Source organism: Eleutherodactylus coqui, chromosome 2 (genome assembly GCF_035609145.1).
Source record: "Eleutherodactylus coqui strain aEleCoq1 chromosome 2, aEleCoq1.hap1, whole genome shotgun sequence".
In the NCBI taxonomy this organism is placed as follows: domain Eukaryota; kingdom Metazoa; phylum Chordata; class Amphibia; order Anura; family Eleutherodactylidae; genus Eleutherodactylus; species Eleutherodactylus coqui.
Genome location: NC_089838.1, coordinates 48,169,557 through 48,196,555, shown reverse-complemented (window position 1 = coordinate 48,196,555; position 26,999 = coordinate 48,169,557). Strand labels below are relative to the sequence as shown.

General features: G+C 49.0%; 1 protein-coding gene across 2 annotated transcripts; it reads right to left on the bottom strand.

Moving 5' to 3' along the window:
• Positions 1–79: 79 nt before the first annotated feature.
• On the bottom strand, positions 80–14,259 carry TBXAS1 (thromboxane A synthase 1). 2 transcript variants are annotated; one of them, XM_066590808.1, is made up of 14 exons: positions 14,229–14,259; positions 6,936–7,047; positions 5,079–5,172; positions 4,942–4,994; positions 4,389–4,485; positions 4,037–4,153; positions 3,836–3,924; positions 3,571–3,722; positions 2,791–2,921; positions 2,420–2,719; positions 2,020–2,108; positions 1,466–1,603; positions 1,220–1,382; positions 80–1,034 (listed from the first exon to the last, which is right to left on the bottom strand). In XM_066590808.1, the coding sequence occupies exons 2-14, from the start codon at positions 7,016–7,018 to the stop codon at positions 960–962; spliced, it is 1,581 nt and encodes a 526-aa protein (XP_066446905.1). In that variant the 5' UTR covers positions 7,019–7,047; positions 14,229–14,259; the 3' UTR covers positions 80–959. The 2 variants fall into 2 exon arrangements, with proteins under 2 accessions (XP_066446905.1, XP_066446904.1); XM_066590807.1 differs by lacking the exon at positions 14,229–14,259 and adding an exon at positions 7,466–7,592.
• Between the last annotated feature and the right edge of the window lie 12,740 nt (positions 14,260–26,999).

The window sequence follows — 26,999 nt, the reverse complement described above, 5'->3', positions numbered from 1 at the left end:
CCTTCAGGACGTTTAGAGTCGTTGTATGGCCATGAAGTGGTTAATGAAATTTGACTAAAGAAAAAAACAAAACGGATGCTTATTTCCAAAAATATATTTGTATGAAATCAGAAAAGAGTTGGAGACAGAAGCCCCGCCCCCAGCGCCAGATTAGAGCTTTCACCACAATGACAAGAAGCTGCATCTCCCATCATCCACCCACAGACCTGTGAGAGGAGTAAGAGCCTGGGGACCTACATGTCTGTCCTGTAAGTGCTGCACCTTTCTAATACACTTGGTTTCAATTCACCATTTTTAAGATCTCCGCTTGCTGGCAGCATAGTGATAATACTTTAAACTTGTGAAGATTTGTCGGCTGTTTTTAATTTAATTCACTGACAGCAAGCCAAGATCTTAAATGAGGAGGAAATAAGATGAAGTCTATTAAGTTGTAGAACTGTTCCATATATGATGAAGTTTTATGTAAAACCACAGAAACAAATTAAACCCTGAACAGGTTGCAGTAACACTCAACTACCACTGAGAGGCAGAATTCTATAGGTGTAAAAGACTGGATAACTCAACCATCCCCAACAATAAGGGCAGCACATAATTGGTCAGCCATGGATAACACTGCTGTATATGAGCTCCCTCTGGTGGTGGTTGTATGCACAGAGAACTCCCACTAGTAGTGATGGCTGTATATATCTGTATGAGCTTCGCCCTAGTGGTGGCTGTATATACAGGGAACTCCACCTCCTGGTGGCTATTCGTAAGCTCCCTCTGTATGTAATGAGCTCCCCCTAGTGGTAGCTGTTTTAATTCCTGGGAGAACTTCACTAGTGAAGCCGAGGTGGTCCCCAGCTCCTGGTCAGGTTTACGCATGGCTAATTTGGGGTTTTGACATACATTGTAGATCCAGAAGCACTTGCACAAGTATAGGACTAAGGCTCTTGCTTCGCTGGCGCCTGCAGGTGGCACTAGCGAGCTACAACTTTGACGTACACACCATCCTTGGGCCTCAGAGTGGGCCCTGTAAAAACCTGGAGTGGAATCTGCAAGGAAGAAACAAAGAGTAAAATTTCCTGCCTGGACACCCTTATCCCCTCCCCATCTCTGGGTAAATACCCTTTCCCTCCACCAGATGTCACTATATCCCCTCTGGGTAATACCCTTTCCCTCCACCAGATGTCACTATATCCCCTCCTGGAGGGGAGGAGCCACTGTTTTCCTTCCTCACCTGAGTACGGGGACAAGTCTCAAAGCAGAACTTCTGCAGGATCCGGTACAAGGCGATCTTGGCTTCCAGCATGGCGAGTCTCATCCCAATACAACTCCGCGGCCCGGCGCCGAATGGCAGGTAGAGGAAAGGGTGGCGTTTCTGCTTCTCTTCTGCTGTGAATCTACAGAAGGACCCCAATTAAGGACGCCATGTTGTGTAATGCAAATATTACCACAACTCAATTCTTCATAGTATCCGCCTCACCTCTCGGGTCGGAAGGTCTCCGGCTCCTCCCAGTATTGAGGGTCATTCTGCATACAAATAATAGGAATCTCTAGCACCGTCCCGGCCGATATGTTGCAGCCCATCACGGTGCAGTCTGCAGCGGCTTCCCGGGCAAACCTAGAAGCAAACAAGCACCACGTACTCCATATGTACTTGCTTTATACTTCCAGATTGTGTTCTACTCCAGTCACAGCCAGAGCTGCATACAACATTATGCTGGTCTAGCTCTCAGGCTGCAGAACTTTACTTCTCTCTGCTACCTACCCCCTGCTGTTTTATTGCCTGTACAGAGCAAGCCCTGCTGTGGTGAATGTTTAGTGTTGGGGGTAAATACTACGCCTCCCACAATGCAGTGCATCGTAGTCCAGAGAACTCTCGCTTCTCAGTCTTTCTGCATTGCAAGTGGATAGGACCGGAGCATAAGACGTGATGTAATAATAAAGTTGTGAATGCAGCTGTGGATGTGACAGGAGTAAAATACATGCTCTAATAGTACAGAAATCTCTGGAGGTCACCATACAAGAGATTGGTACCTGAACGCCGGCGGGTACATGCGCAGGGACTCGGAGATCACCATGTCCATGTAGGGCAGGTCATGAACAGTGTTGTAGTTGGCGCCATCCTGTGGTATAGAAAAGACAGGCATAAGGGACATTGGGCCACCGCTTCAGGGACTGGGGGTCCTCACCAGAACCCTCTCATTCTACCCCTTTCACGATTTTTTTACTGACCTTTTGCATCCCCCCAGTTTTTCTACTACCCTCTTCCCCTTGTTTCCCCTCTCTTGCTGTTGGTTTGCTCCTCCTCCATCCTTCCTCCTATCCTGCTCTTTTGTCCTTGCTTTGCCCCTCCTCCTTTACCCCTCCTCCTTTATCCTTGCTGCTGTTCCCTCCCCCATCTTGGGCTCCACCCCCTCCTCCCTCCATCACTCACATGGTTTTGAGCAAACTCATCCACTTCCCTCAGTAGCTTCTCCTGACATTGGGGGTGAGTGGCCAGCAGGTAGGTAATAAATGACAGGAGGCTGCAGGTGTTCTCGTACCCAGCGATGAGGAAGATGAGGGTCTGGCCCAGGATCTCTTCCTCATTCAACGTCTTGGTGGTCTTCTTACTTGGCTCCTCCCTCACGTGGGCCGCCACATCCGCCTGGTTCACAATATCAAAATGTTCCACGGAGACATTGGCAGCAGATGTCCTGGCGTCCAGCATGAGCTGCAGGAAATCTCGACGACGCTGCGAAAAAATGGATTATTAACCCTCGATATAAGGCTTTGGGAGGGGAGGCGGCAGGAGGTGCTGCGTACCTCGTTTGCTGGCTGCTGGTCGCGCAGGCTGATCATTTCCTTGATGAACTGGTGGAAGAAGCTGTTTATCTGGCTGCGGTTCTTATTGGGAAGGCGGCGGATTATGGGGATCATGATGGACGGGAACGCCACTGGAGGAACGAGAAGAAACAGGATTTTACATGAAGCGTCCTGGTAAAGCTGGGCAACAGCCAGTAACACCTAGCTGTCCTAGAGCCTGGGGTGGAAGACTTAAGGACCTTTTACACAACGATATTCGCTCAAAAGCCATCTTTTGAGTGATAATCGTTGCGTGTAAATGCACGGCCATCGTACACTTTGTCCATCGTTGAGTTCAGCTCAGCTTAAAAATCAGTCGTCCCTGATACGAGGGACCGCACACAGAGTTCTCCGCGGGCAGTGCTGATAACATTCTTTCAGCTGCTGTCCCACAATAGAGATGTATTTAGAGAACAGACCACCCTCTGTTCTCTAAATACATGCAAATGAAGCTAGTTAGCTACTAATAGGCTGATTAACCCATTAGCAGCTAATACAAAATGATCACTCAAATCTGTGTGTGTAAATGGGGCTTTACCCTTCAAGACAATGAATTATGAGGTCTCCTAAGAACATTAATGAGGCCTCATGATTATTAATAGAGCCTCATGAATTTTACTAGTCAAGGCTACTGCAACTTCATAATGGTTCAGACCCGCCACCCCCAACTCTCCCCCCCCAAATAAAACAACTCCATTCTGATTGGATGACAGGCAGGCACACTGAGGAACATTGACTTACTTGTCAGCAGAACGAGCGGCTTGAATGGAGTGAACAGTTCCAGAAACTTCTTGCTGTTCTGTACTAGCGGGTGATCCGGGTCGCTCTGGGAATCCACTTTGGTGCCAAACGCCAGGCTGGTGACAATGTCCATGGTGTAACAAGCATAACATCTGGGGAGGCAGAGATGGGATCACGTTCTAGGATGTTGCTCTCAGTTATCAGCCGTAAACTGAAAAGCAGCCATCCAGTGTCCGAAACATCCGATAGTTGGTTCTGTTGTTACCTTTGGATATTGCAGGCTTCTCCGGAGTCGGCGAATAGCTGCAGGTTACTCAGCAGAATGTCGCACCCCTGGTTGATGAGAGGGCACATCTAGGAGAAAGTAGTGACAGGAAGAACTATCAGAGAACGCAGGAAGTGGGCTGGGCTCTGACATCATGTAGAGCTTCTGAGCTTCCTAGCACACGACCTCAGAGATACTTACCTCCTGCATACGTGCCACGGTGAAGGACAGGGTCAGGACACTGCGTACGTGCTTCCACTGCTCATCACGAAGGCAGAGGAGAGTGTCGCTCATCGGCTGAGTCGCCAGGTCCAGCTTCTGCAGGGACCAGAACATCGTAAATGATAAGCAGTGTCTACCTTGTATTACCTACTCACTTCCACTAGGGGGCGACAGACACGCATCTCCTAATCAGGTAAAAAAAAAAAAAAAGCACAGCGGATGAGATGGGATGGGATACGACTGCAGCAAACCGTCAGCTGTGCGAGCGCCACTAGGCCAGGAGGAAGGAAACCAGCAAGGTTTCCATTGACTGACAGCAAGCAGAACTTACCATCCTGTTAGTAAAGTTGAAGAAGTCTTTCTGAAGAACCTGCTTAACGGCCTCCGGATCAGACAAGAGAACCATCGGACGTCGCCCCATGTAGTACCTATATAAGGTCCACATAGGTGTCAAGTGACGCCTGCTGCACGGCATTATGGGAGATGCTCTGCCTAGAGGAAACCCTACATCTCCTACAATGCTATACAGCAGAGTAAGCTGTTGTACAATGAAAACAAAGGTTTGGTATGGTGTTAGCCAGTAGAGCAAAGTGTGATTGTTCCCAGCAAGAGAAACCACGTAAGTGTGTATAAATATTCATGCCTCTTCAGATCTATTTCATTTTTAGCCTGACGAAGAGCCCGAGAGGTTCGCAAGCACGCTATTACATCATGTGTTTTTGTTAGCCATTAAAAGCTATCATATCTAAGATCACTTGGTTTCTCTTGCTGGGAACAATCAGCTGTTGTACAGACATGCACCAGCAGGAGGTGATAAGAAGCAAGAGGAATTTTGCGGGCAGCTTTGGATGTGACTGGAGTAGAGCTCGATCTAAGACACTTACCCCGTAATCGGTCCATACATCTTCAGGATCTCATTGGCTCCTTCGCTAAATCCCTTGGAAACAAAAAAATTACAGTCGCTAAGGAACAGCGAGGAACAAAGAACAACAGAAAGGAGAAACAACCCCCAACATCCCACCTTCTGGAAGCACAAGACGTTCCCGATGAATGGCGCCGGCTTCGGATGTCTAATCCCCATCTTCTGCAACTGCGAGAAAGCGGACACCGAATACCTGCAGGACAAGCCACCATTACGAATGGATTCCAGGACCCCCCAGACACAGCACGGCCATCACAGGGTTAACCCCTCAATGGCCAGGACCCGCTTTTTAGTTCCATTTTTTTTCTCCCAACTTCCTTATTTTTTTCCACTGATGTCGGTCTGACGGCGGCTTCTCTTCTGCAGGACGAGTTGCATTTTTCTCTGTAACTAATTAACCCCTTAGACACGTGGCCTACTTTGCTCATACGGACGTGACCATTTGTGTTTTTTTATCTCCTCTTTTCAAAAGACAACTTTTTAATGTTGTTCTGTCGACACAAACGTATGAAGCGTGTCCTCTGTGTTACGAGCCGGAGCTCTTATTAAAAAAACTACACCAACTCCCCTAGAAAGAGTGTATATAAGTGTGTGTGTGTGTGTGTATATATGTATATACACACACACATATACATTATATATAATACACACACACTGTTAGTAACATATCCCCATAGAAGGAGTATATAATATATATTATATATATACATACACACACAGAAACGAACACACACACACGTCACAGCCCCGCCCCATCTATTACTGCTGACAACCAGCCTGTATACCCTGTGTAAGAGGTAGTCACAGCCCGACCCCATCTATTACTACTGACAACCAGCCTGTATATCCTCGCTGAGAGATAATCACAGCCCCACCCCCATCTATTACTGCTGACAACCAGCCTGTATATCCTGTCTGAGAGGTAGTCACAGCCCCGCCCCATCTATTACTGCTGACAACCAGCCTGTATACCATGTCTGAGAGGTAGTCACAGCCCCGCCCCCACCTATTACTGCTGACAACCAGCCTGTATATCATGTCTGAGAGGTAGTCACAGCCCCGCCCCCATCTATTACTGCTGACAACCAGCCTGTATATCATGTCTGAGAGGTAGTCACAGCCCCACCCCATCTATTACTGCTGATAACCAGCCTGTATATCATGTCTGAGAGGTAGTCACAGCCCGACCCCCATCTATTACTGCTGACAACCAGCCTGTATATCATGTCTGAGAGGTAGTCACAGCCCGACCCCCATCTATTACTGCTGACAACCAGCCTGTATATCATGTCTGAGAGGTAGTCACAGCCCCGCCCCCATCTATTACTGCTGACAACCAGCCTGTATATCATGTCTGAGAGGTAGTCACAGCCCCGCCCCATCTATTACTGCTGACAACCAGCCTGTATATCATGTCTGAGGTAGTCACAGCCCCGCCCCATCTATTACTACTGACAACCAGCCTGTATATCCTGTGTAAGAGGTAGTCACAGCCCCGCCCCCATCTATTACTACTGACAACCAGCCTGTATATCCTGTGTAAGAGGTAGTCCAGCCCCACCGCTATCCATTACTGCTGACAACCAGCCTGTATACCATGTCTGAGAGGTAGTCACAGCCCCACCCCCATCTATTACTACTGACAACCAGCCTGTATATCCTGTGTAAGAGGTAGTCACAGCCCCGCCCCCATCTATTACTACTGACAACCAGCCTATATACCCTGTCTGAGAGGTAGTCCAGCCCCACCGCTATCCATTACTGCTGACAACCAGCCTGTATATCCTGTCTGAGAGGTAGTCACAGCCCCACCCCCATCTATTAATGCTGACAACCAGTCTGTATATCCTGGCTGAGAGGTAGTCACAGCCTTCAAATAACAAGACAGCCCGTATACAGACGGGGGCCCTTCCCCCAGTATATCCTGTGGACAGCCCAGCGGCCGCCATCACTCACCAGTACAGTAATCCAAGCAATGCGGCAACGATGGCGAGAGTGACTTCAGCGCTGTGCAGTCCGTCCATCCAGGTCTTCTCCATTTTCACTGTGTCAGCAGAGCAGTCAGTCCCTGTGAAGAAGGAAGCGCAGCTCAGTGGTGATGGCGCCCCCGCAGGATGAGCCGGCGACTTCCATAAATATTTATTTATCACGTTCTTCGTGGCACAGGGGAATAAACACGGAATACGGTGAAGTTATCAGGGGCGGCCGGACAGCTTCCTGCACACGGCTATACATAGAAACCACAGGGGCCGCGGAGGATGAACAACGCAAATGGCGCAAAAGATAACCCTCATCATCCATCTGCAGAGAAGATAGGAAATCACCCGGAAATGTCACCACTGACCGCGACAAAGAGTATCCTGATGCCAAGACGTAACACGCGCCCTGGCACTGACTACACAGCCCAGAAGTCACGTTGTAGATACGTATACAGGGAAGCTATGCGCTGCAGGGTGTATACATGAACACTGCCAGGGGGCACTTACTTTTCCCGGAGCCCGCTCAGTCACGGCTCCGTTCGGGCAAGGGTTAACCTCGTAGCGTGTGATACCTGAGGAGTCGCTGTGCAAACTACGCCTGTCAGTGATTTAGGGAGGTGCGGAGGCGAGCGGGCGGGTCCTGCAGACACCTGGGAGACAGCCGAGGAGTCACGCAGAGGACGCTGGTGGGCACTGCCCTCTGCCGTACTCCGGTGTCGCTGTTCGGACGCCACGATCACATTTGCGCAGCTTCCGATAACGAGAAAGGTTTTAAGATGAGGAAATTCTTGGCCTGATAAATGATTAGCAGACACAGAAAACGGCGGCATAAGCCGCGTTTATAACGTTTATCAGACTCTATAAAGGGTTAATACGAGTAGTAAACGCCCGGGGGGGGGGGGGGGGGGGGGGCAGAGGGTTGTGTAGAGGTGCAGGCATTATACAACACCCCCCCCCCGCCCCAGACTGGCAAAGCATCAGTCTGCTCTGGAGTAGGAGTGGCCTGATATAAGAGGGAGGAGTATTACAGGAGGGTAGATATATATATACAGCTCCAAGCCCCTTCTTATGACCTGCGCCCTTCGTTCTTCAGCAGCTGTAGTAGGATACATGTCAGTAATTGATATCTGGCTGCAATCAGTAAGAGCATCATGAGGGGCGCAGAGACGTCTCCTTGTAAACCAAGGTCCCCGCCAAGAAACGAGATAAGCACTGCGCAAAACTCCAAACCCAACCTGAAAACCATTACTGCGTATCTAGTCCCATCCAGAGCTGCACTCACAGATCTCACACGCTCCAATCACTTCCAGAGCTGCGCTCACACATCGCATCTGCTCCAATCACATCCAGAGCTGCGCTCACACATCACACCTGCTCCAATCACATCCAGAGCTGCGCTCACACATCGCACCTGCTCCAATCACATCCAGAGCTGCGCTCACACATCGCACCTGCTCCAATCACATCCAGAGCTGCGCTCACACATCGCACCTGCTCCAATCACATCCAGAGCTGCACTCACAGATCTCACGCACTCCAATCACATCCAGAGCTGCACTCACACGCTCTAATCACATCCAGAGCTGCACTCACACATTTGTTACGCACTCCAATCACACCCAGAGCTGCACTCACAGATCTCACGCGCTCCAATCACATGCAGAGCTGCACTCACACGCTCTAATCACATCCAGAGCTGCACTCACACATTTGTTACGCACTCCAATCACACCCAGAGCTGCACTCACAGATCTCACGCGCTCCAATCACATGCAGAGCTGCACTCACACGCTCCAATCACATGCAGAGCTGCACTCACACGCTCCAATCACATGCAGAGCTGCACTCACACGCTCCAATCACATGCAGAGCTGCACTCACACGCTCCAATCACATGCAGAGCTGCACTCACATGCTCCAATCACATGCAGAGCTGCATTCACAGATCTCACACACTCCAATCACATCCAGAGCTGCATTCACAGATCTCACACACTCCAATCACATCAAGAGCTGCATTCACTGTTCTGTATGGAGTCTATAAACACTTTACTGACAACCCCCAATGGTTTCACTATAAACTTACTGCATTGCATTGTGGGAGATGAAGGCTACCTCTTGTAACAAGCTATATCCCATAGTACTGACATAAGACACTGAAGCAGCAGTGAGGTTGGCTATGCTGCTCTGGATGTGACTGGAGAGCAGCTATAGTAGTTGTACAGAGCATGCTCTGCAGCAAGGTATTGTGGGAGATGTTGTGTTTATTCCAGGCAGAAAGAGAGAATTCCCAGAATAAACGCAGCACACAGCAGTGAATTATGGGAAATTAACATAGTAGGTTAAGCTGATAGAAGACCCTCCATGCAGTTCAGCCTGTATCCCCCCAGTGCTGATCCAGGGGAAAGCAAACAACCCCAAAGAGGCCAAATAAAGAGAAGAAGAGAAGCTTGTGACTGCAGCTTTGGAGGTGACTGGAGGATAAGGTGTGATGTCACTGAGGATCATTACAAGATCAGGTGCGGCACTCTAGAAGAGAATAACTTGAGTTTATGGCAGCCGATGACTCGGTAGCTCCTCCCACCACGAATGTGTAATGTGAGCGAACCGATTCTGTCCCATTCATGGCATATGGACTCCTGCAAATACTGCGATGAGGCGCCGCTGCTCCCGATCACCGAGTGGCGCCCCATCACCCAGCGAAGTTCTCATGGAGTCACAATGTTCAAACGTCAAATTAAGAAAACCAGTTGATTCGGCAGCTGCTAACACACGGCCGATCAGAGAGGAGGGCAGGACTCAGAAAATGTAGATTATTACCTCTAAAACAGCCAAAAAGAAACGGCACAGAAACACAACAAACAAAAACCCATTGAGGCCGGCGGCACGCGGCCAGGTTGGATTCTGCAGAGGGGAGCCTGCAGCGGGAACAGACCCTGTGGCTGGCTGGCATCTGCCCGTACCTGCTTTCTTCTTTCGACAGCTGTAAGTGCGGGTGGTCCGCACGGAGAGCCTCCAGACATGTGCAGTACAGTTTGTTTTTTTTTAATCCCGGCTTTTCTCGCGTCATCGTTAGGCGATGACGCAGAATCCACAACGTGATTGCGGAAGAGCTGCAGGTCGGACGCCTTCTACTGACTTCAACGCGTTTTGCCGTGGCATGCTACAGACGGCATTTTCTGTGGAATCCGCAGTAGTTATATTCTTGTACATAGGGGGCAGTATTATAGTAGTTATATTCTTGTACATAGGGGGCAGTATTATAGTAGTTATATTCTTGTACATAGGGGGCACTCCTATAGTAGTTATATTCTTGTACATAGGGGGCAGTATTATAGTAGTGATATTCTTGTACATAGGGGGCACTATTATAGTAGTTATATTCTTGTACATAGGGGGCAGTATTATAGTAGTTATATTCTTGTACATAGGGGGCAGTATTATGGTAGTTATATTCTTGTACATAGGGGGCAATATTATAGTAGTTATATTCTTGTACATAGGGGGCAGTATTATAGTGGTTATATTCTGGTACATAGGGGGCAGTATTATAGTAGTTATATTCTTGTACATAGGGGGCAGTATTATAGTAGTTATATTCTTGTACATAGGAGGCAGTATTATAGTAGTTATATTCTTGCACATAGGGATCAGTATTATAGTAGTTATATTCTTGTACATAGGGATCAGTATTATAGTAGTTATATTCTTGTACATAGGGCGCAGTATTATAGTAGTTATATTCTTGTACATAGGGAGCAGTATTATAGTAGTTATATTCTTGTACATAGGGGGCAGTATTATAGTAGTTATATTCTTGTACATAGGGGGGCAGTATTATAGTAGTTATATTCTTGTACATAGGGGGCAGTATTATAGTAGTTATATTCTTGTACATAGGGGGCAGTATTATAGTAGTTATATTCTTGTACATAGGGGGCAGTATTATAGTAGTTATATTCTTGTACATAGGGGGCCGTATTATAGTAGTTATATTCTTGTACATAGGGGGCAGTATTATAGTAGTTATATTCTTGTACATAGGGGGGCAGTATTATAGTAGTTATATTCTTGTACATAGGGGGCAGTATTATAGTAGTTATATTCTTGTACATAGGGGGCAGTATTATAGTAGTTATATTCTTGTACATAGGGGGCAGTATTATAGTAGTTATATTCTTGTACATAGGGGGCAGTATTATAGTAGTTATATTCTTGTACATAGGAGCAGTATTATAGTAGTTATATTCTTGTACATAGGGGGCAGTATTATGGTAGTTATATTCTTGTACATAGGGGGCACTATTATGGTAGTTATATTCTTGTACATAGGGGGCAGTATTATAGTAGTTATATTCTTGTACATAGGGGGCAGTATTATGGTAGTTATATTCTTGTACATAGGGGGCAGTATTATGGTAGTTATATTCTTGTACATAGGGGGCAGTATTATAGTAGTTATATTCTTGTACATAGGGGGCAGTATTATAGTAGTTATATTCTTGTACATAGGGGGCAGTATTATAGTAGTTATATTCTTGTACATAGGAGGCAGTATTATAGTAGTTATATTCTTGTACATAGGAGGCAGTATTATAGTAGTTATATTCTTGTACATAGGAGGCAGTATTATAGTAGTTATATTCTTGTAAATAGGTGGCAGTATTATAGTAGTTATATTCTTGTACATAGGAGGCAGTATTATAGTAGTTATATTCTGGTACATAGGGGGCAGTATTATAGTAGTTATATTCTTGTACATAGGAGGCAGTATTATAGTAGTTATATTCTTGTACATAGGAGGCAGTATTATAGTAGTTATATTCTTGTACATAGGGGGCAGTATTATAGTAGTTATATTCTTGTACATAGGGGGCAGTATTATAGTAGTTATATTCTTGTACATAGGAGGCAGTATTATAGCAGTTATATTCTTGTACATAGGGGGCAGTATTATAGTAGTTATATTCTTGTACATAGGGGGCAGTATTATAGTAGTTATATTCTTGTACATAGGGGGGCAGTATTATAGTAGTTATATTCTTGTACATAGGAGGCAATGTTATAGTAGTTATATTCTTCATCAGTTCTATGGTATTAGGCGTTATTATTGCTCAGAGATATAATGCAGGACGTATTATTGTGGCATGTTAGAACGTCAGCCTTCGATCTACTCTGTGCAGAGGTTGTGCTCTGTGTTCTACATATACAATAATTTACGTGTTCAGGGCGACAAGTCTTCCTGCCCGGACGTGCAGCGCAGTTGAAGAAGATAGGGGAAAACACAAACCAAAACTCTTCCCTCTGACTTCCCCTCCTGCAGCGTCACCTGTCAGACTCACATGAAACATATGAGTAACATACGACCAGTAACATATGACCAATGCCATTATTTTATGGTGGAAGCAGAAAGTTCAGCTTTTCTGTCAATTTTTGATTATATTATCTACCGGCGGACATGAGCGCCACCACAGATACTGGCCCCCGTAATCCATCAGTAGAACGAACAGTGTTGTTCAGGCTTACATCATTGTGCAATGTGAATTCAGCAATTAATTAGACTCTGTGTTTCCATTAGTTGCCATTTTCAAGATCCCTGCTTGCTGTCAGGGAATGACAACATTCAGAGGATGAAATCCTGGACAGATATAACACAGCTGAGGGTTTGTCACAATGCATCTTAGACAATCCTTTGCGATGGAAATATCCTGATACGTGTTACCTGCACTGAAGCACTGTAACAAACCATCATCTGCACAAGAGGGAAATGCTCCCATTCTACGCGCATATTTGGTTCGTGCAGGAAAATATTAGCGTTGTCCAATTCCATGCATATTGCGCCCCAAAATACCACAAAACAAAATTGCCTATTGAAATCAATGCGAGTGCGCTTGTGTTTTATTTTTGACATGCACACAAAATATCATAAGATACACGTCAACATGCGCAAAAACGTAACACCCATTGCAGAAATACCTAGCGCAAGTGTGCGTGTAAATACCTATATGCCCGCGTATAGTCAGCCTAAGGCCAGATTCACCTGAGCGTATCCGTGCGTGATTTTGCAGCGTCAGCGTTGCGTATTTTAGTCGTACTCAATTGCGCATTCAAAACAACCACAATATGCAGGGAAATAAAGTATGCTGCGTATTTTTTGTGCAAATGAAATGCACACGCAACATATGCTTATGTGAACAAATCCATTGACATCAACAGGTTCTATTCCCTGCGGATTGGCAAGCAAATTTTTCGTGCACAAATATGCTGGTGCGAATAAGCCCCAAGTCTGAGGTTTTGTGCACTGTTGGCGTTCATGGGGGCGCTCTGCTGGGGCCATTAATGGGGACCCCATAGACGGAGCTGTGTAGGGGGTCATTGCTATGTGGGCGGGATTATGTAGGATAGAAGAAACATTCTGCACACAACGCAGCGGACCGTGATGGCGCCGCTGGTTATTCCTCACCCCGCAGGCAGGGGGCGGTCAGACGTGGCAAGACTTGCTATCAGACGCCAGTGGTAACAGCGACAGGGAATGTGAAGAATGTGACCCTGACTCCTAGAAGAAAGCGTCAAGTAATCACAAGTGCAGCTACTGGAGACGGCGGGGAAATACGGCGCTGCGAGTACGCAGAATGAACCAACGCTGAGGCAGGGTCAAGCGCCACTCTGTGACCACTAATTACGTCGGCATGAAGCCTCAGCGGGCACAGAGGATCTCAGCACGAGGTTCCGCGCCGCGGGGTATTTGTGGTCGGTCATGTTGCGCCACAGATTACGGTTTATTAAGATGGGAGGCCACCATTACACCAACACAGTGACACCCCCTATTAATCCATCACTTACCCCTCACATTAACCCATTACCACCCAGTTTTCATTAACCCCATGTCTCCCAGTTTCTGTTAACCCATTACCTCCCAATTCCAGTTAACCCACTGTCTCAGTTTTCATTAACCCATTGCTTTCGACTGACCACTCACTCATATTAACCCATTACTCTTTAGATTTCATTAACCTATTGCTGCCCCACCTTAACCCACTGCCTCCCAGTTTTCATTAACCTATTGTTTCCTGATTCTCCTTAAACCCATTGCCTACTATTCTCATTAAACCATCGTCTCTGATTCCTGTTAACTCATTGCCCCCTGGATCCGTCTTAACGCATTGTCTCAGTCATTAACCCATTACCTCCCTCAGATCCCGATAATTCACTGTCTCCTGGCTCTCATTAAGCCTTCATGTTCTATAAAAGTTGAAGCCCGACCACCTACCTGTCACCGCCCGAATGAAGAGCAACGCGCTGCACTACCACACCCCGCCACCAGGAGGAGCCCGGAGCGCGGCGCAGTGGCCGCCGGGAGGCATATTTAGGATTTCAGCCGCAGTTCTGCAGCGCTGCTGATTAGAGCCACCTGATTGGCTCTTCGGCCCCATGTGACTACACAGCGTGCACGCGGATTGTCTTCAGCAGCCGTGCACTACACACTACAGTTAAGCAGACGTGCACTACACTCTACACTCTAGGGTTACTAATACTAACCCTAACCCCGTGCTGCTTAAGTGTAGTGTGTTGTGCACGTCTGCTTAACTGTAGTGTGTAGTGCACGGCTGCTGAAGGCAGTCCGCGTGCACGCTGTGTAGTCACATGGTGCCGAAGAGCCAATCAAGTGGCTCTAATCAGCAGCGCTGCAGAACTGTGGCTGAAATCCTAAATATGCGAACGGTAACTCTTCCTTCTTATAGGAGCCTGACAACTTGGAGGAGCAGAGATGGCGGCCATATCGGTTGTCACCCAGCTTTTCCAGAGACCCTCATTATGGAGCTGATCTCTGGACTCTGCATTCCTTACTTCCATTTCTTGCAGTGAGGCGGTGTTTCAATGACGCTCATTTATAATCGCCTCTTTAATTACTGCTCATGGCCTTAAAGGGACAGTACATAAATATAGACACCCCCCCCCCTCCTCCCCATATAAGCCATTATTCACATGAACCTATTTTGCCGCGGTTTGAGAATTCAGACATAACCATCGAGCAGCGCACTGACCGCAAACGAAAAGAGGCAACGGCAAGACTAGCTATGTCTGGGTGCAGCTCTGGGCCCAACATAAAGAAAACAACAGGGGCCACACCTGCCGGTCCGAACGCTGGAGCCTTCTGGCGCAGGAGCGTTTGTGTCCCTCAGGTTCTGGGGCCCCGATGTGACTCCCCAGCCTACCTCACCACTGAACTGTGACCTCTCTAGGACTGGGTGTGCACCTCACCTCTGGTCTCTGACCTCCCTGGGCCCGGGTGTGAACCCCACCCCTCGTCTGTGCCCCATCTAGGCCTTGGTGTGACCCCCACCCTTGGACTGTGTCCTTTCTAGGCCTGGTTGTGATCCCCCCACCCCCTTTCTGTGACCCCCCCTTTGGGCTCGGGTCTGACGCCCTACCCTTGGACTGTGACCCCTCGAGGCCCGGGTCTGACCCCGGACTGTGACCTCTCTGGGCTCGAGTGTGACCCCCCCCCCCTTCCCCCCCAGACTGAGCTCTCTGGGCCCGGGTCTGACCCACCCCACTCACACCCTGGACTGTGAACACTCTGGGCCCTGGTGTGATGCCCCCCTTAACCCCTGGTCTGTGACCCCCCTCCCTTCACCCCTGAACTGTGACTGTTCTGGGGCCGGGTATGACCCCCTTCCCTCTCACCACCTAGTCTGTGACCTGTTTGGGCCCGGGTCTGACCCCCAACCTTGGTCTGTGAAATCTCTAGGCCATGGTCTGACCCCCACCTTGGACTTTGCCCTGGTGTGCCCCCACTCTTCACCCATTGGACTGTGACCTCTCTGGGCCCGACTGTGACCCCCACCTCTGATCCATGACCCTTCTGGGCCCGGGTGTGACCCCCTCCATTCACTCCTGAACTGTGACCTCTCTGGGCCCGGGTATGACCTCACCCCTGGACTGTGACATCTTTGGGCCTGGGTGTGACCCCTTTCCCCCACTTACCCCCATGAGTGTGATATCTCTGGTCCCGATGAGACCCCCATCCCCAGACTGTGACCTCTTTGGGCCTGGGTGTGACCCCCACCTCTGATCCATGACCCCTCTGTGACCTCCCTTCCCCCCATCCTTGGACTGTGACCCCTCTAAGACCAGGTGGGACCATCACCCGCGAACTGTGACCTCTCTGGCCCGAGTATGACCCCAACCTTTGGACTGTGCCCCTATGGGCCCGGATGTGACCCCACCTCTGGACTGTGACCTCTCTGGGCCCGGGTGTGGCCCCCACCCCTGGAGTGTGACATCCTTGGGCCCGGATGTGACCCCCCACCCCCTTTCCCCACTCACCCCCTGGACTGTGACCTCTCTGGGCCCACGGTGTGACCCCCACCCCTGGACTGTGACCTTTCTGGGTCAGTGTGTGACCCCCCCCCCCCCCCCACTCCTGAACCCCTCTACAGCTATTGGTATACAGCTAAGTCCATATGCTGTGCAGCGGTCACCTCCTCCTGTGCTGGTACCCTCTAAACATGGCTCTCTGGATGCCATTTTCATGTTCTCTCCTTGTGGATTTCTGTTTGGGGACGTGTCTGCTCTTATAAAGCAATGGAATAAATGGCGCTGAATGTATTTGTTGTTGGTTATATTGCGCAGCGCTGCACAGAGACGGTCACCGCACAGGAGCTTACAATCTAATTCTGTCATCTCAGAAACATTAAGGCCAATTGCACAGGAAGCCAATCAACCCGCTGGGAGGTTTTGTGTGTCGTGTTTATATATCGCGGTTTTATAAGCATTCGTTGCCCTCATTTATTATTGCATGTCATAATCAGCTGATCAGCGGCTGGATTTGTCCAGGTTCAGCGCCAACATTGGACCGTGCAATGTCGCTGACATCTCACACAACAGGGGACTCCAGCGTATAAGTCCTTCTATATGCGACAGTGCCGCGATACTGAGCTCCACCACTAGAGGGCGCACTCGCCATGGATGATATTACATGTACTCCGTCCTCTGAAAACTGTTGGGGAATCTATGAAGGCGCTTCCTGCAGCGGGCCTGATATAATGTGCACTTGAGTGAAATGCACCCAATTAATAAATTACGGCACTTCGCTGCCCCATGCACCAGGCAGGCAAATCTATGCTAGATAGGAGATTTAGGCCGGCCTGACATGAGTGTATTGTCATTAGGAGTTGTGTGTGCAGCCCAAGATACCAAGAGCCCATTGACTTCTATTGGGCCACTCACACCTGTGTTTTGTTTTTTTTGGGAAGGGGGGGGGGTTGCGCGCTTATTACTTGCGTGAAAAAAAAATTGCGGCATGTCTTATCTTCGTGCATATACACACCAACATAGTGTGTGGTGGGGATTGGCATCATGCAGCAAGTGCGCATCTCGTTATGTACTTGCTGAACGCTAGCATGCAACAGACACACGTGCGGCATGCACGTGTGAGCCCGGAGTTACACTATAATTTACACCAGTCTTTGGTGTGCCTTAGGCCTCTCTCACACAGGCTACAAAACGCATGTATGTGAAGCTCATGGCTTCCAATGGGTTCTTTCAGGCTACAGAACATCTCTCATGTGAAAGAGCTCGTTGGAAGTTATGGGCTTCACATACATGTGGTTTGTAGCGACGATTCTGTGGCCCGTGTGAACGAGGCCGGTATTAGTGTATCTTGACGCCACCTGAAGTGTGGGTGGTGTCAAAATACTAGCTGCTTGACAGGCTGTTATTAGTCACCTTCACAGCAGGTCCTGGAAGTGAGCTGTTATGTGTGCTGCTGGGATCTGTAGTTCTAAGCATCCTAGCAGCATAGACCTCACAGGGTTAATTGATTGAGCTGGCTGGGTGTGGTACTTCCTGCTAGCCAATCTCCTGGTTCTGTGCTCACATATAAACCCAGCCCCTGGTCAGTCTCTGTCTGGTGTTCAGGGTGAGCAGTCATGAATCCTTGTCTGTTGAAGTTTGCTGTGTTAGTTGTGCCCTGTGCTGGTTCATGTCCATTTGTTCGTTTATATTCTGTCAGTTTTGTGTCAGCTTGCTGTGTGATCTGTGTCTGGTGCTGCTGGACTTCTGGTTAGTGTAGGGACTAGCGGTATAGCCAGGAGCTGTGAAGTGGCTCGCTAGCTTTCATGTTTTGTACAAAATGTCAACTAATACCTGGTATTTATATTCAGCTTCCTATCTGTTGCTAGTGGTTGCATTTTGGCTGCTGTATGCTGTGTATTCTGGCTCTGTGTCCTGTTGTCCTGTCCCTGTCATGTGGCATGTGAATGCGTCATGTTCTGGTGCGTGGCTCCTAGGACCAGCTAGGGCCCAGATCTGAAGACCGCTGGGCTGCCCTTATTGGGGCAATGTCCCCGCTTAGGTAGGGCACTGTCATACCCCTTGTAGCACAGGGTCAGTTTCTTGAAACCTGTGTGCATACCCAGTGCTCCTTGATCATGATCGTGTGAGCCCCGTACTTAGTTTGCCCACACGATCGTAACATCAGCAATGCACAGCGGTCTCCTCAAGTGAATATACCATGTGTACTGCTGGCCCCCTGTGACTGTAGGCGGCAGCAGCCTCCACCCAACAGAGCTGCATCGGCGGCGTCGCTGGCCTACCCCAGGCGGTGGCTTCTTCCTCTGACTCTTCCTGCCGGCACAGTACCGGCGGCGCTTGCAGCTTCCCGGCAGCAGCGGTAAGGTGATAGGGGGCAGCGCTGCTGCGGCGGTGGCTTCTTCTTAATATGAGTTTTCCTGGAGGCGTCTGCGGGCTACCGGTTGCAGTGCTACAGTGACTATGGCCAGCGCCGCCCTGGCGGCACTGTGCCCCCGGCGGCTTCTCCCTGTCACTCATCCCGCTGTGACTGTCCCCTGCGTCGGCACCGTGGCTCACTGCTGCACTGACCTCTGCCAGCAACCGTATGACTGCACAATGCTGGTGCAAGTGTGGAAATATCCTCCTGTGTGTCTAAAAAGAAAGAAATTTAAATAAAAAATAGATATTAGATGGTTCAGCAGGAGGGATGATTGTGCGGAGGAATGAGCGCGCGGAAGGATCAGCAGGAGGAATGAGCGCGCGGAAGGATCAGCAGGAGGAATGAGCGCGCGGAAGGATCAGCAGGAGGAATGAGCGCGCGGAAGGATCAGCAGGAGGAATGAGCGCGTGGAAGGATCAGCAGGAGGAATGAGCGTGCGAAGGGATAAGGAAAAGGGACGAGCGTGCGGAGGGATAAGGAAGAGGGACGAGCGTGCGGAGGGATAAGGAAGAGGGACGAGCGTGCGGAGGGATAAGGAAGAGGGACGGGCGTGCGGAGGGATAAGGAAGAGGGACGGGCGTGCGGAGGGATAAGGAAGAGGGACGGGCGTGCGGAGGGATAAGGAAGAGGGACGGGCGTGCGGAGGGATAAGGAAGAGGGACGGGCGTGCGGAGGGATAAGGAAGAGGGACGGGCGTGCGGAGGGATAAGGAAGAGGGACGGGCGTGCGGAGGGATAAGGAAGGGGGACGGGCGTGCGGAGGGATAAGGAAGGGGGACGGGCGTGCGGAGGGATAAGAAAGGGGGACGGGCGTGCGGAGGGATAAGAAAGGGGGACGGGCGTGCGGAGGGATAAGAAAGGGGGACGGGCGTGCGGAGGGATAAGAAAGGGGGACGGGCGTGCGGAGGGATAAGAAAGGGGGACGGGCGTGCGGAGGGATAAGAAAGGGGGACGGGCGTGCGGAGGGATAAGAAAGGGGGACGGGCGTGCGGAGGGATATGGAAGGGGGACGGGCGTGCGGAGGGATATGGAAGGGGGACGGGCGTGCGGAGGGATTAGAAAGGGGGACGGGCGTGCGGAGGGATAAGAAAGGGGGACGGGCGTGCGGAGGGATAAGAAAGGGGGACGGGCGTGCGGAGGGATAAGAAAGGGGGACGGGCGTGCGGAGGGATAAGAAAGGGGGATGGGCGTGCGGAGGGATAAGGAAGGGGGACGGGCGTGCGGAGGGATCAGGAAGGGGGGGTGAGGGATCAGCAGAGGGGGAGAGGGTGCAGAGGCATCAGCGGGGGGGGCGAGGGTGCGGAGGCATCAGCGGGGGGGCGAGGGTGCGGAGGCATCAGCGGGGGGGCGAGGGTGCAGAGGCATCAGCGGGGGGGGCGAGGGTGCAGAGGCATCAGCGGGGGGGGGGGCGAGGGTGCAGAGGCATCAGCGGGGGGGCGAGCGTGCGGAGGCATCAGCGGGGGGGGAAGAGCGTGCGGAGGCATCAGCGGAGGGGGGCGAGGGTGCGGAGGCATCAGCGGGGGGGGCGAGGGTGCGGAGGCATCAGCGGGGGGGGCGAGGGTGCGGAGGCATCAGCGGGGGGGGGGGGCGAGGGTGCAGAGGCATCAGCGGGGGGGGCGAGGGTGCAGAGGCATCAGCGGGGGGGCGAGCGTGTGGAGGCATCAGCGTGGGGGGGGCGAGTGTGCGGAGGCATCAGCGGAGGGGGGGCGAGCGTGCGGCGGCATCAGCGAGGGGGGCGAGGGTGCGGAGGCATCAGCGGGGGGGGCGAGGGTGCGGGAGCATCAGCGGGGGGGCGAGGGTGCGGAGGCAGCAGCAGGGGGGGCGAGGGTGCGGAGGCAGCAGCGGGGGGCAAGCGTGCGGAGGCATCAGCGGGGGGGCGAGCGCGCGGAGGCAGCAGCATGGGGGATGAGCGTGCGGAGGCATCAGGAAGGGGACGAGCGTGCGGAGGGATCAGCAGGAGGGACGAGCGTGCAGAGGTATCAGCAGGAGTGACGAGTGTGCGGAGGGATCAGGTGTGTACAGGGGAGGAGAGAGCCGGAGGCCACATTCCTGCTGCGTGGAGCCTCTGGCTTGTTGACTGTAAATACGAGTCGCACACTTCCCTGATGGTTAGCACTTGGCGCAGAGTTGTGGCGTTACTTTTGATCCCCGGTTTTGCTGTGCTGTTTATGTTCCCGTATTATCAGCGTTCCCAGAACAGAACGTAACAGGACAGGAAAAGACGGGGTCACCCAGGGGACAGGCCCGTCCCTCAGTCCAAAGTCAGAGTCTACCGCCTGCGGGGAGACTTCGAGGGGAGCTCCACTCTGCTGGCACTGCAATTGCATGTGAGATATACGGATTAATGGAAAACAGCGCTGATACTGCGCCCTGACAAACAATCATACCATTTCGAGGCAGCTGAATGAGCGCTGTTTAAATAGAACAATGAGTGAACGAGGCAACGATGATTTTTATGGCTGCTAAAAACTGAATGAAGAACTAGAAACAAACGATTCTCATTCATTCACCCGTTCAGTCGGTGGCTTGCGTTTTGGATGGAACGATTTTTGTTCACTTTTGCTCGTTTGAATGATTTTGTGAACTATAATCGTTCCATCTAAACGCATCATATGGATGCCGAAGACGGATTAATTGGAGATAAATGGTGCACTACTGCTCCCAGCATGATGGCTGACTACTCGGAGGAACCCCATATTCTAAGACTGTTACCGCTGTGGCACCGCTCTACCCCAAATACATAGCGCTGCTCCTGGTGACTCTCTGATGAGCAGCTCAGTCAATCACATTCTGAGTTCCATCCTGGTTTACACTCCAGTCACATCCATAGCTGCAATCAGAATTCTCCTATTTTCTGTTTTTCCTGTGTGTTTTGGGAGGATCACATGTCTGACTGAGGAGTGTGAATCAGCTCTGTTCCAAGAGCAACCAGGAGAATTTTGAATTCAGCTCTTGATGTGACTGGAGCAGGGTCCGCCTTGGGGGTATGTGCACCATCTGTTGTTACTGAAGGGAGAGTGCTAGCCCCAATGTCCTAGACGCCCAGAACTTGTACTCCTGATCCCACACTTACTGCCCAAAACTATGGAATGACAGTCCCTAATTTATTGACTGGACGGGGCTACTGGGAACCTTCACACTATTATTTGGGCACTGTATGACTACTATTTGGGTTCCAGATAACTATATATTGGGCACCTTATGAATTTAATCTAGGAGCCATATGACTATTATTTGGTCACCATATGACTGTACTATTTGGGCAGTGTATGACTATAGTATTTGGGTCTACATGACTATTATTTGGGCATCATGTAACTATATTATTTTGTCACTGTATGACGGTTTTAGGGCACTGTATGACTGTAGTATTTGAGCACCATAAGACTTTATTATCTGGGTACAATATAACATTATTTAAGCACCATGTGGCAATTATTTAGTCATGGTATAACTGTATTACTTGGGCATCATATGACTGTATTATTAGGGTTCTGTATGGTGCATCACAAGGGGGTCACCAATCCACCTAAGGCCAGCCCTGGAGGAGGAGCTGTGCGGAAGCTACATACAGATTGCCCTCTAGTGGCAGCAACAGACAATTGAGTTTTCTCAAATGTTTGCCCTGACTCCGCCTTTTTACCTCTGCCCCAAGATTTGCAGCCAATCAAAGCCATGCAGTAGAAGTGGGGCCCCATTTTGACCTTGTTGTAGGGCCCTCCCTCAGCTGGATGCTGTTGTTACCTATTAACAGGTCTCCGCATTAACCAATTTAGTTACAGAATATTAGTAGATACGATTCAGTAAGTTAATTGCGGTCGGCGCTGTGGGAGGAGTCAATTGCTGATGATGTCAGGTTGAGTGCAAGGTGCAAATTACATGGGGGTTGGGGATTTGGGGCTCCCTTGTGTATGCCAGAATGGTCAGCAAACAGCCCCTGTAACCTGAAGGTATTGCAGGAGGAGCAGGGGGATGAGCAGCTGCAGATTTGTATAAGGGTCACATTTGCCTCACATCTCGCCCCGCTAATACAGCTGGAAGTGAGAAATAGAAGGTGATAGGCAAGTTCCATCATCAGGCCGCTAACAGGAGAGAACTGAAGAAGGAGATATATACAGTCAAACCTCTAGTTTTGTTGGTAATCCGTCTGAAAGCAATCAGCTAAGCTTGAAACAATGAAATTCGAGGCAATTATTTCCATAGGAATCAATGTAAATCCAATTAATTCGTTCTGGAAATTCCAAAACACACCAAATCACATTTTTGTACAGTGTTTTAGTGCTGCTTTTTCAGCAGAGCGCTAAACGCTGTACAATGCTCCCCTTCATTTCCATGGGGCTGTTCACAGAAGCGTTTTCGGCCACATGTCGCCCATTGAAATGAATGGGCAGCGGTTTCAGCACTGCTGCGTTTTTGGCAGCGTTAAACACACACTGATTTTCGGGGGGAGGGCTTAAAATATAAGCCTCACCCTGAAAATCAGCCCTAGCTACACTACATGGGGAAAAAAAAGCAATACTCACCTTGCAGATGCAGTCCGGGTTCCAGCTGCTGGTCTCTGCCGCTGCTCCAGGCTTCCCCTGCACTGACAGATCATCTATTGCTGTAAGCGAGGTTTGAGAACCCCACCTCCAGCAATAGATTGCTGTGATTGGTTCTCAGCTCTGGTTCGATGCCCAATCACAACTATCCATTGCTCGCCGCTTCTGATTGGCTGAGCCAGTCAATGAGCGGCTGTGATTGGACAGCGAAGTCACGTGGGCCGGCAGATGGTGGTGAAACTAGAAGCAGGCGACGAAAGTAAAGGTATGACTGCATATATACGGGTGCCCCAAGCCACTATGCTACCTTAGGCGAAGGGTGAAATCTTACCACTCAAACATGTGTTGGGTATCTTGTGTACTGGCGCTATTACTAAAGGGGGTTATCATTGGCGACACCGTTACTGAATGAATGCCATTAGGGGTATTAATACTGATTGGCGGAATAAGAAGGGGCACTAAAAGTGACATTGTGTGGGGCCTAGACCGAGCACACAAAGAGAATACTATTACTATGTGTGGCATAAGACCTTACGTTCTAGAGCATTATGGATGGGGACATTATTTAGATGTTTGGAAAACAAAGGTAAGTGGCTGAAAAATTGAGGAGTCAAAGTTGTTTGTGTGTCAGATTCCACAAAGACAAGTCATGACCGGGAGAAGTTATCATGGTGATCTAGGCCAGATGGAGAAGAAAAGGGAAAGTAAATGACCCCAATCAGAGAGGATATGACCTGTGATCACTGGAGGTAACTGTACTGTAATCACATATATAGCCTGCAGAGCACCTGTGTGAAAATAGTAAGTTCTGTTACATGGTCTCCATATTGGGGTAATAGTCTTATTATACTGGTTTTTTTTCAGTAACACCTATTGTTAAGTGGATTCACAACTGGCTGAGTGATCGTACTCAAAGAGAGGTCATAAATGGCTGCACATCCAAGTGGAAGAATATATCAAGTGAGGTACCACAAGGCTCTGCCCTATGCCCAGTGTTGTCCAACATTTTTATAAATGATCTGGAGGAGAAAATTGATGGGAAATAGCTAACACTAGGGAAGAGAGAGAGGGGATTAAAAAAGATCTAGAAAAGCTTGAACAGCGGGCGGCGACTAACAGTATGGTGTTTAACAAGGAGAAATGCAAAGTCCTACATCTGGGAAAGAAAAATGAAAAAAGCACATACAGAATGGGAGGAATTGGGCTAAGCAGCAGCACATGTGAAAAAGACTTGGGTATACTAATAGATCACAGACTGAACATGAGTCAACAGTGTGATGCAGCAGCCAAAAAGGCAAACACAATTCTGGGATGTATTAAGAGAAGCATAGAGTCTAGATCACGTGAGGTAATTATCCTCCTCTACTCTTCCTTAGTCAGACCTCATCTGGAATACTGTGCCCAGTTCTGGGCACCCCACTTTAAAGAACACATAGACAAACTGGAGCAAGTTCACAGAAGAGTTACCAAGATAGTGAGCGGCCTGCAAATCATGTCCTATGAAGAACGGTTAAAGGATCTGGGAATGTTTAGCTTGCAAAAAAGAAGGCTGAGAGGAGACTTAATAGCGGTCTACAAATATCTGAAGGGCTGTCACACTACAGAGGGATCAGCCCTATTCTCATCTGCACAAGGAAAGACTAGAAGCAATGGGATGAAACTGAAAGGGAGGAGACCCAGATTAGATATTAGACAGTGAAGGGGATCAATGAGTGGAACAGATTACCACAGGAGGTGGTAAGTTCTCCTTCAATGGAAGTCTTCAAACAGAGGCTAGACAGACATCTGCCTGGTATGATTTAGTGAATACTGCACGGAGCAGGGGGTTGGACCCGATGACCCTGGAGGTCCCTTCCAACTCTAGTATTCTATGTTATTATGTGGACACAATATGGGGGTATCATTTGGCCCTCATATAGTGTTGTTATTGGTAATACTAATCTTTGTAATGGTCATTCAGTAACAGTATGGCACTAAGTGGTGGTAGTATGTGATTGTGGTGTGCGGTACATTTTGGCCCTCATGTAGTTATTATTGGTAATATCGGTCTTTGTAGTGGTCATTCAGGAACAGTACGGTGGTTTTCGTCGGTCACTATGTGGTGATGATATATGATCATGGTGTTGCGGTATAATTTGATCATTATATAGTGTTATGATTGGTGAGGTTGGTCTTGGTATAGTGGGTTTTGTGCTGTGACGTATGGAGGTAATTATACGGACCATGATGATTGCAGTGATACTGTGTGTCTGGTTTTATTTCACTTGAACAAAATAAAGCAAAAATTGATTTTAATTGTTTTAAACTGTGTACATTTTGTATTTTCATTGTAAGTAGACTTTATTAGCATTTATTTTGGTATCTCTTTCGACCCGCTAGGGATGTAATAAATGTGATTTGTCTTAATAACGGTGGGGCTTTTTGGTGTTTGTCCTATTGGCCTGCCCCGGCTGAGCATGTCTATAGGTAAAAGGAGAGCAGAGTCTGGAAATAAACATTTACGACCATATCTGATACTCTGAACACAGGCCTGATTATCTGTCAGGGTTTTATGGTGGGCAGACGCCAGTGGGACCATGGTACACCCACCTACTGCGCTGAGAGGTCTTACCAGAAGTGGTCTTCATGGAAGAACTGCGGCCAAAAAGCCCAGTAAAAACAAAGCCAAGCGATTCAACTATAGGTTAAAATATTGGAGCTTGGGTGCAGAAAATGTCAGCCGGACAGAAGCGTCACAGTGTGAAATATTTGGCTGTAAGAGAAAGCAGTTTGTTAAAAACGATCTTCAGCATTGGGAAGAACAAGGAGTCCTGGAAGTGCTGATGTGGCCCCACAGAGCCCTGATCTCACATTATCCAGTCTTCTGCGAGTACATGAAGAGACAGAAGGTTTGGCGCGAGCTGACATCTACAGAAGATCTGAGCTTAGTCCTCCAAGATGTCTGGAACAATCTCCCTGCGGAGTGCATTCAAAAACTGTGTACAAGTCTACTGAGAAGGAACTGATGAAGGTGAAGGACGTCACACCAAACACTGATGGGATTACATTTCTCTTTTGTTCAGTCACTTTGCATTATGTTAATTGACAAACTATTAACCCTTATATTTCCAGAAGCATTCTTACTCCACACCTACCTAAGACTTCTGCATAGTACTGTATATGCGCACTATGTATGAAAGTAAAGATGGTACATATATATATATAATTATTCAGATGTCTCCGGCTTTTAAGCTTGATGAAGGAACCCAAGTAGTCTGGACATCTCGCTGTAACATCAGTTCTTATTTATAGAGGTCTCGCATCTACAAGATTACTTGGTTTCTCTTACTGAGAACTATCACCTTTTGCTCTACTGGCGACACCGTTCCAGACTTTTTTCTTTTACAAACCCTTCTTACATGAAAGGGGTCCAATCAGACCAGAACCCCGAGAGGGTCATTCATTTACCCAGAGGATGAATGGATAATACATAGATATGAGAGAGAAATGGACAATAGATAGATGTTGGTTTAACCCTTTCTACACTGCAACATTTCATTTGGACTAGAATTTTTGACCCTCCACAGACAGGACTGGACCTGATGATGAGTCTGTTGGGAGTGATGATCCTTGACTGTCTATAGATACTGATTACACAGGACTGTTTAACCCTTGAGGCACCAGATCCCTGGTGGGGGAAGGGGTCGGACCCTGGGCTTGTAAGACCCTGTAATCTGAGTCCACTGGACTCTGCACACGCTGACGTCAGGAGTGGAGTTTTAAAT

Bases quoted from the DNA above. Each gene is read 5' to 3' on its own strand.
- TBXAS1 (XM_066590808.1), bottom strand. From the start codon at position 7,018: ATGGAGAAGACCTGGATGGACGGACTGCACAGCGCTGAAGTCACTCTC. The intron at 3,925-4,036 runs GTAAGTATCTCT...ACTTTCTCCTAG, and splicing joins CCGTGGCACGTATGCAGGAG to ATGTGCCCTCTCATCAACCA. The intron at 2,109-2,419 runs GTGAGTGATGGA...TCTATACCACAG, and splicing joins ATGAGTTTGCTCAAAACCAT to GATGGCGCCAACTACAACAC.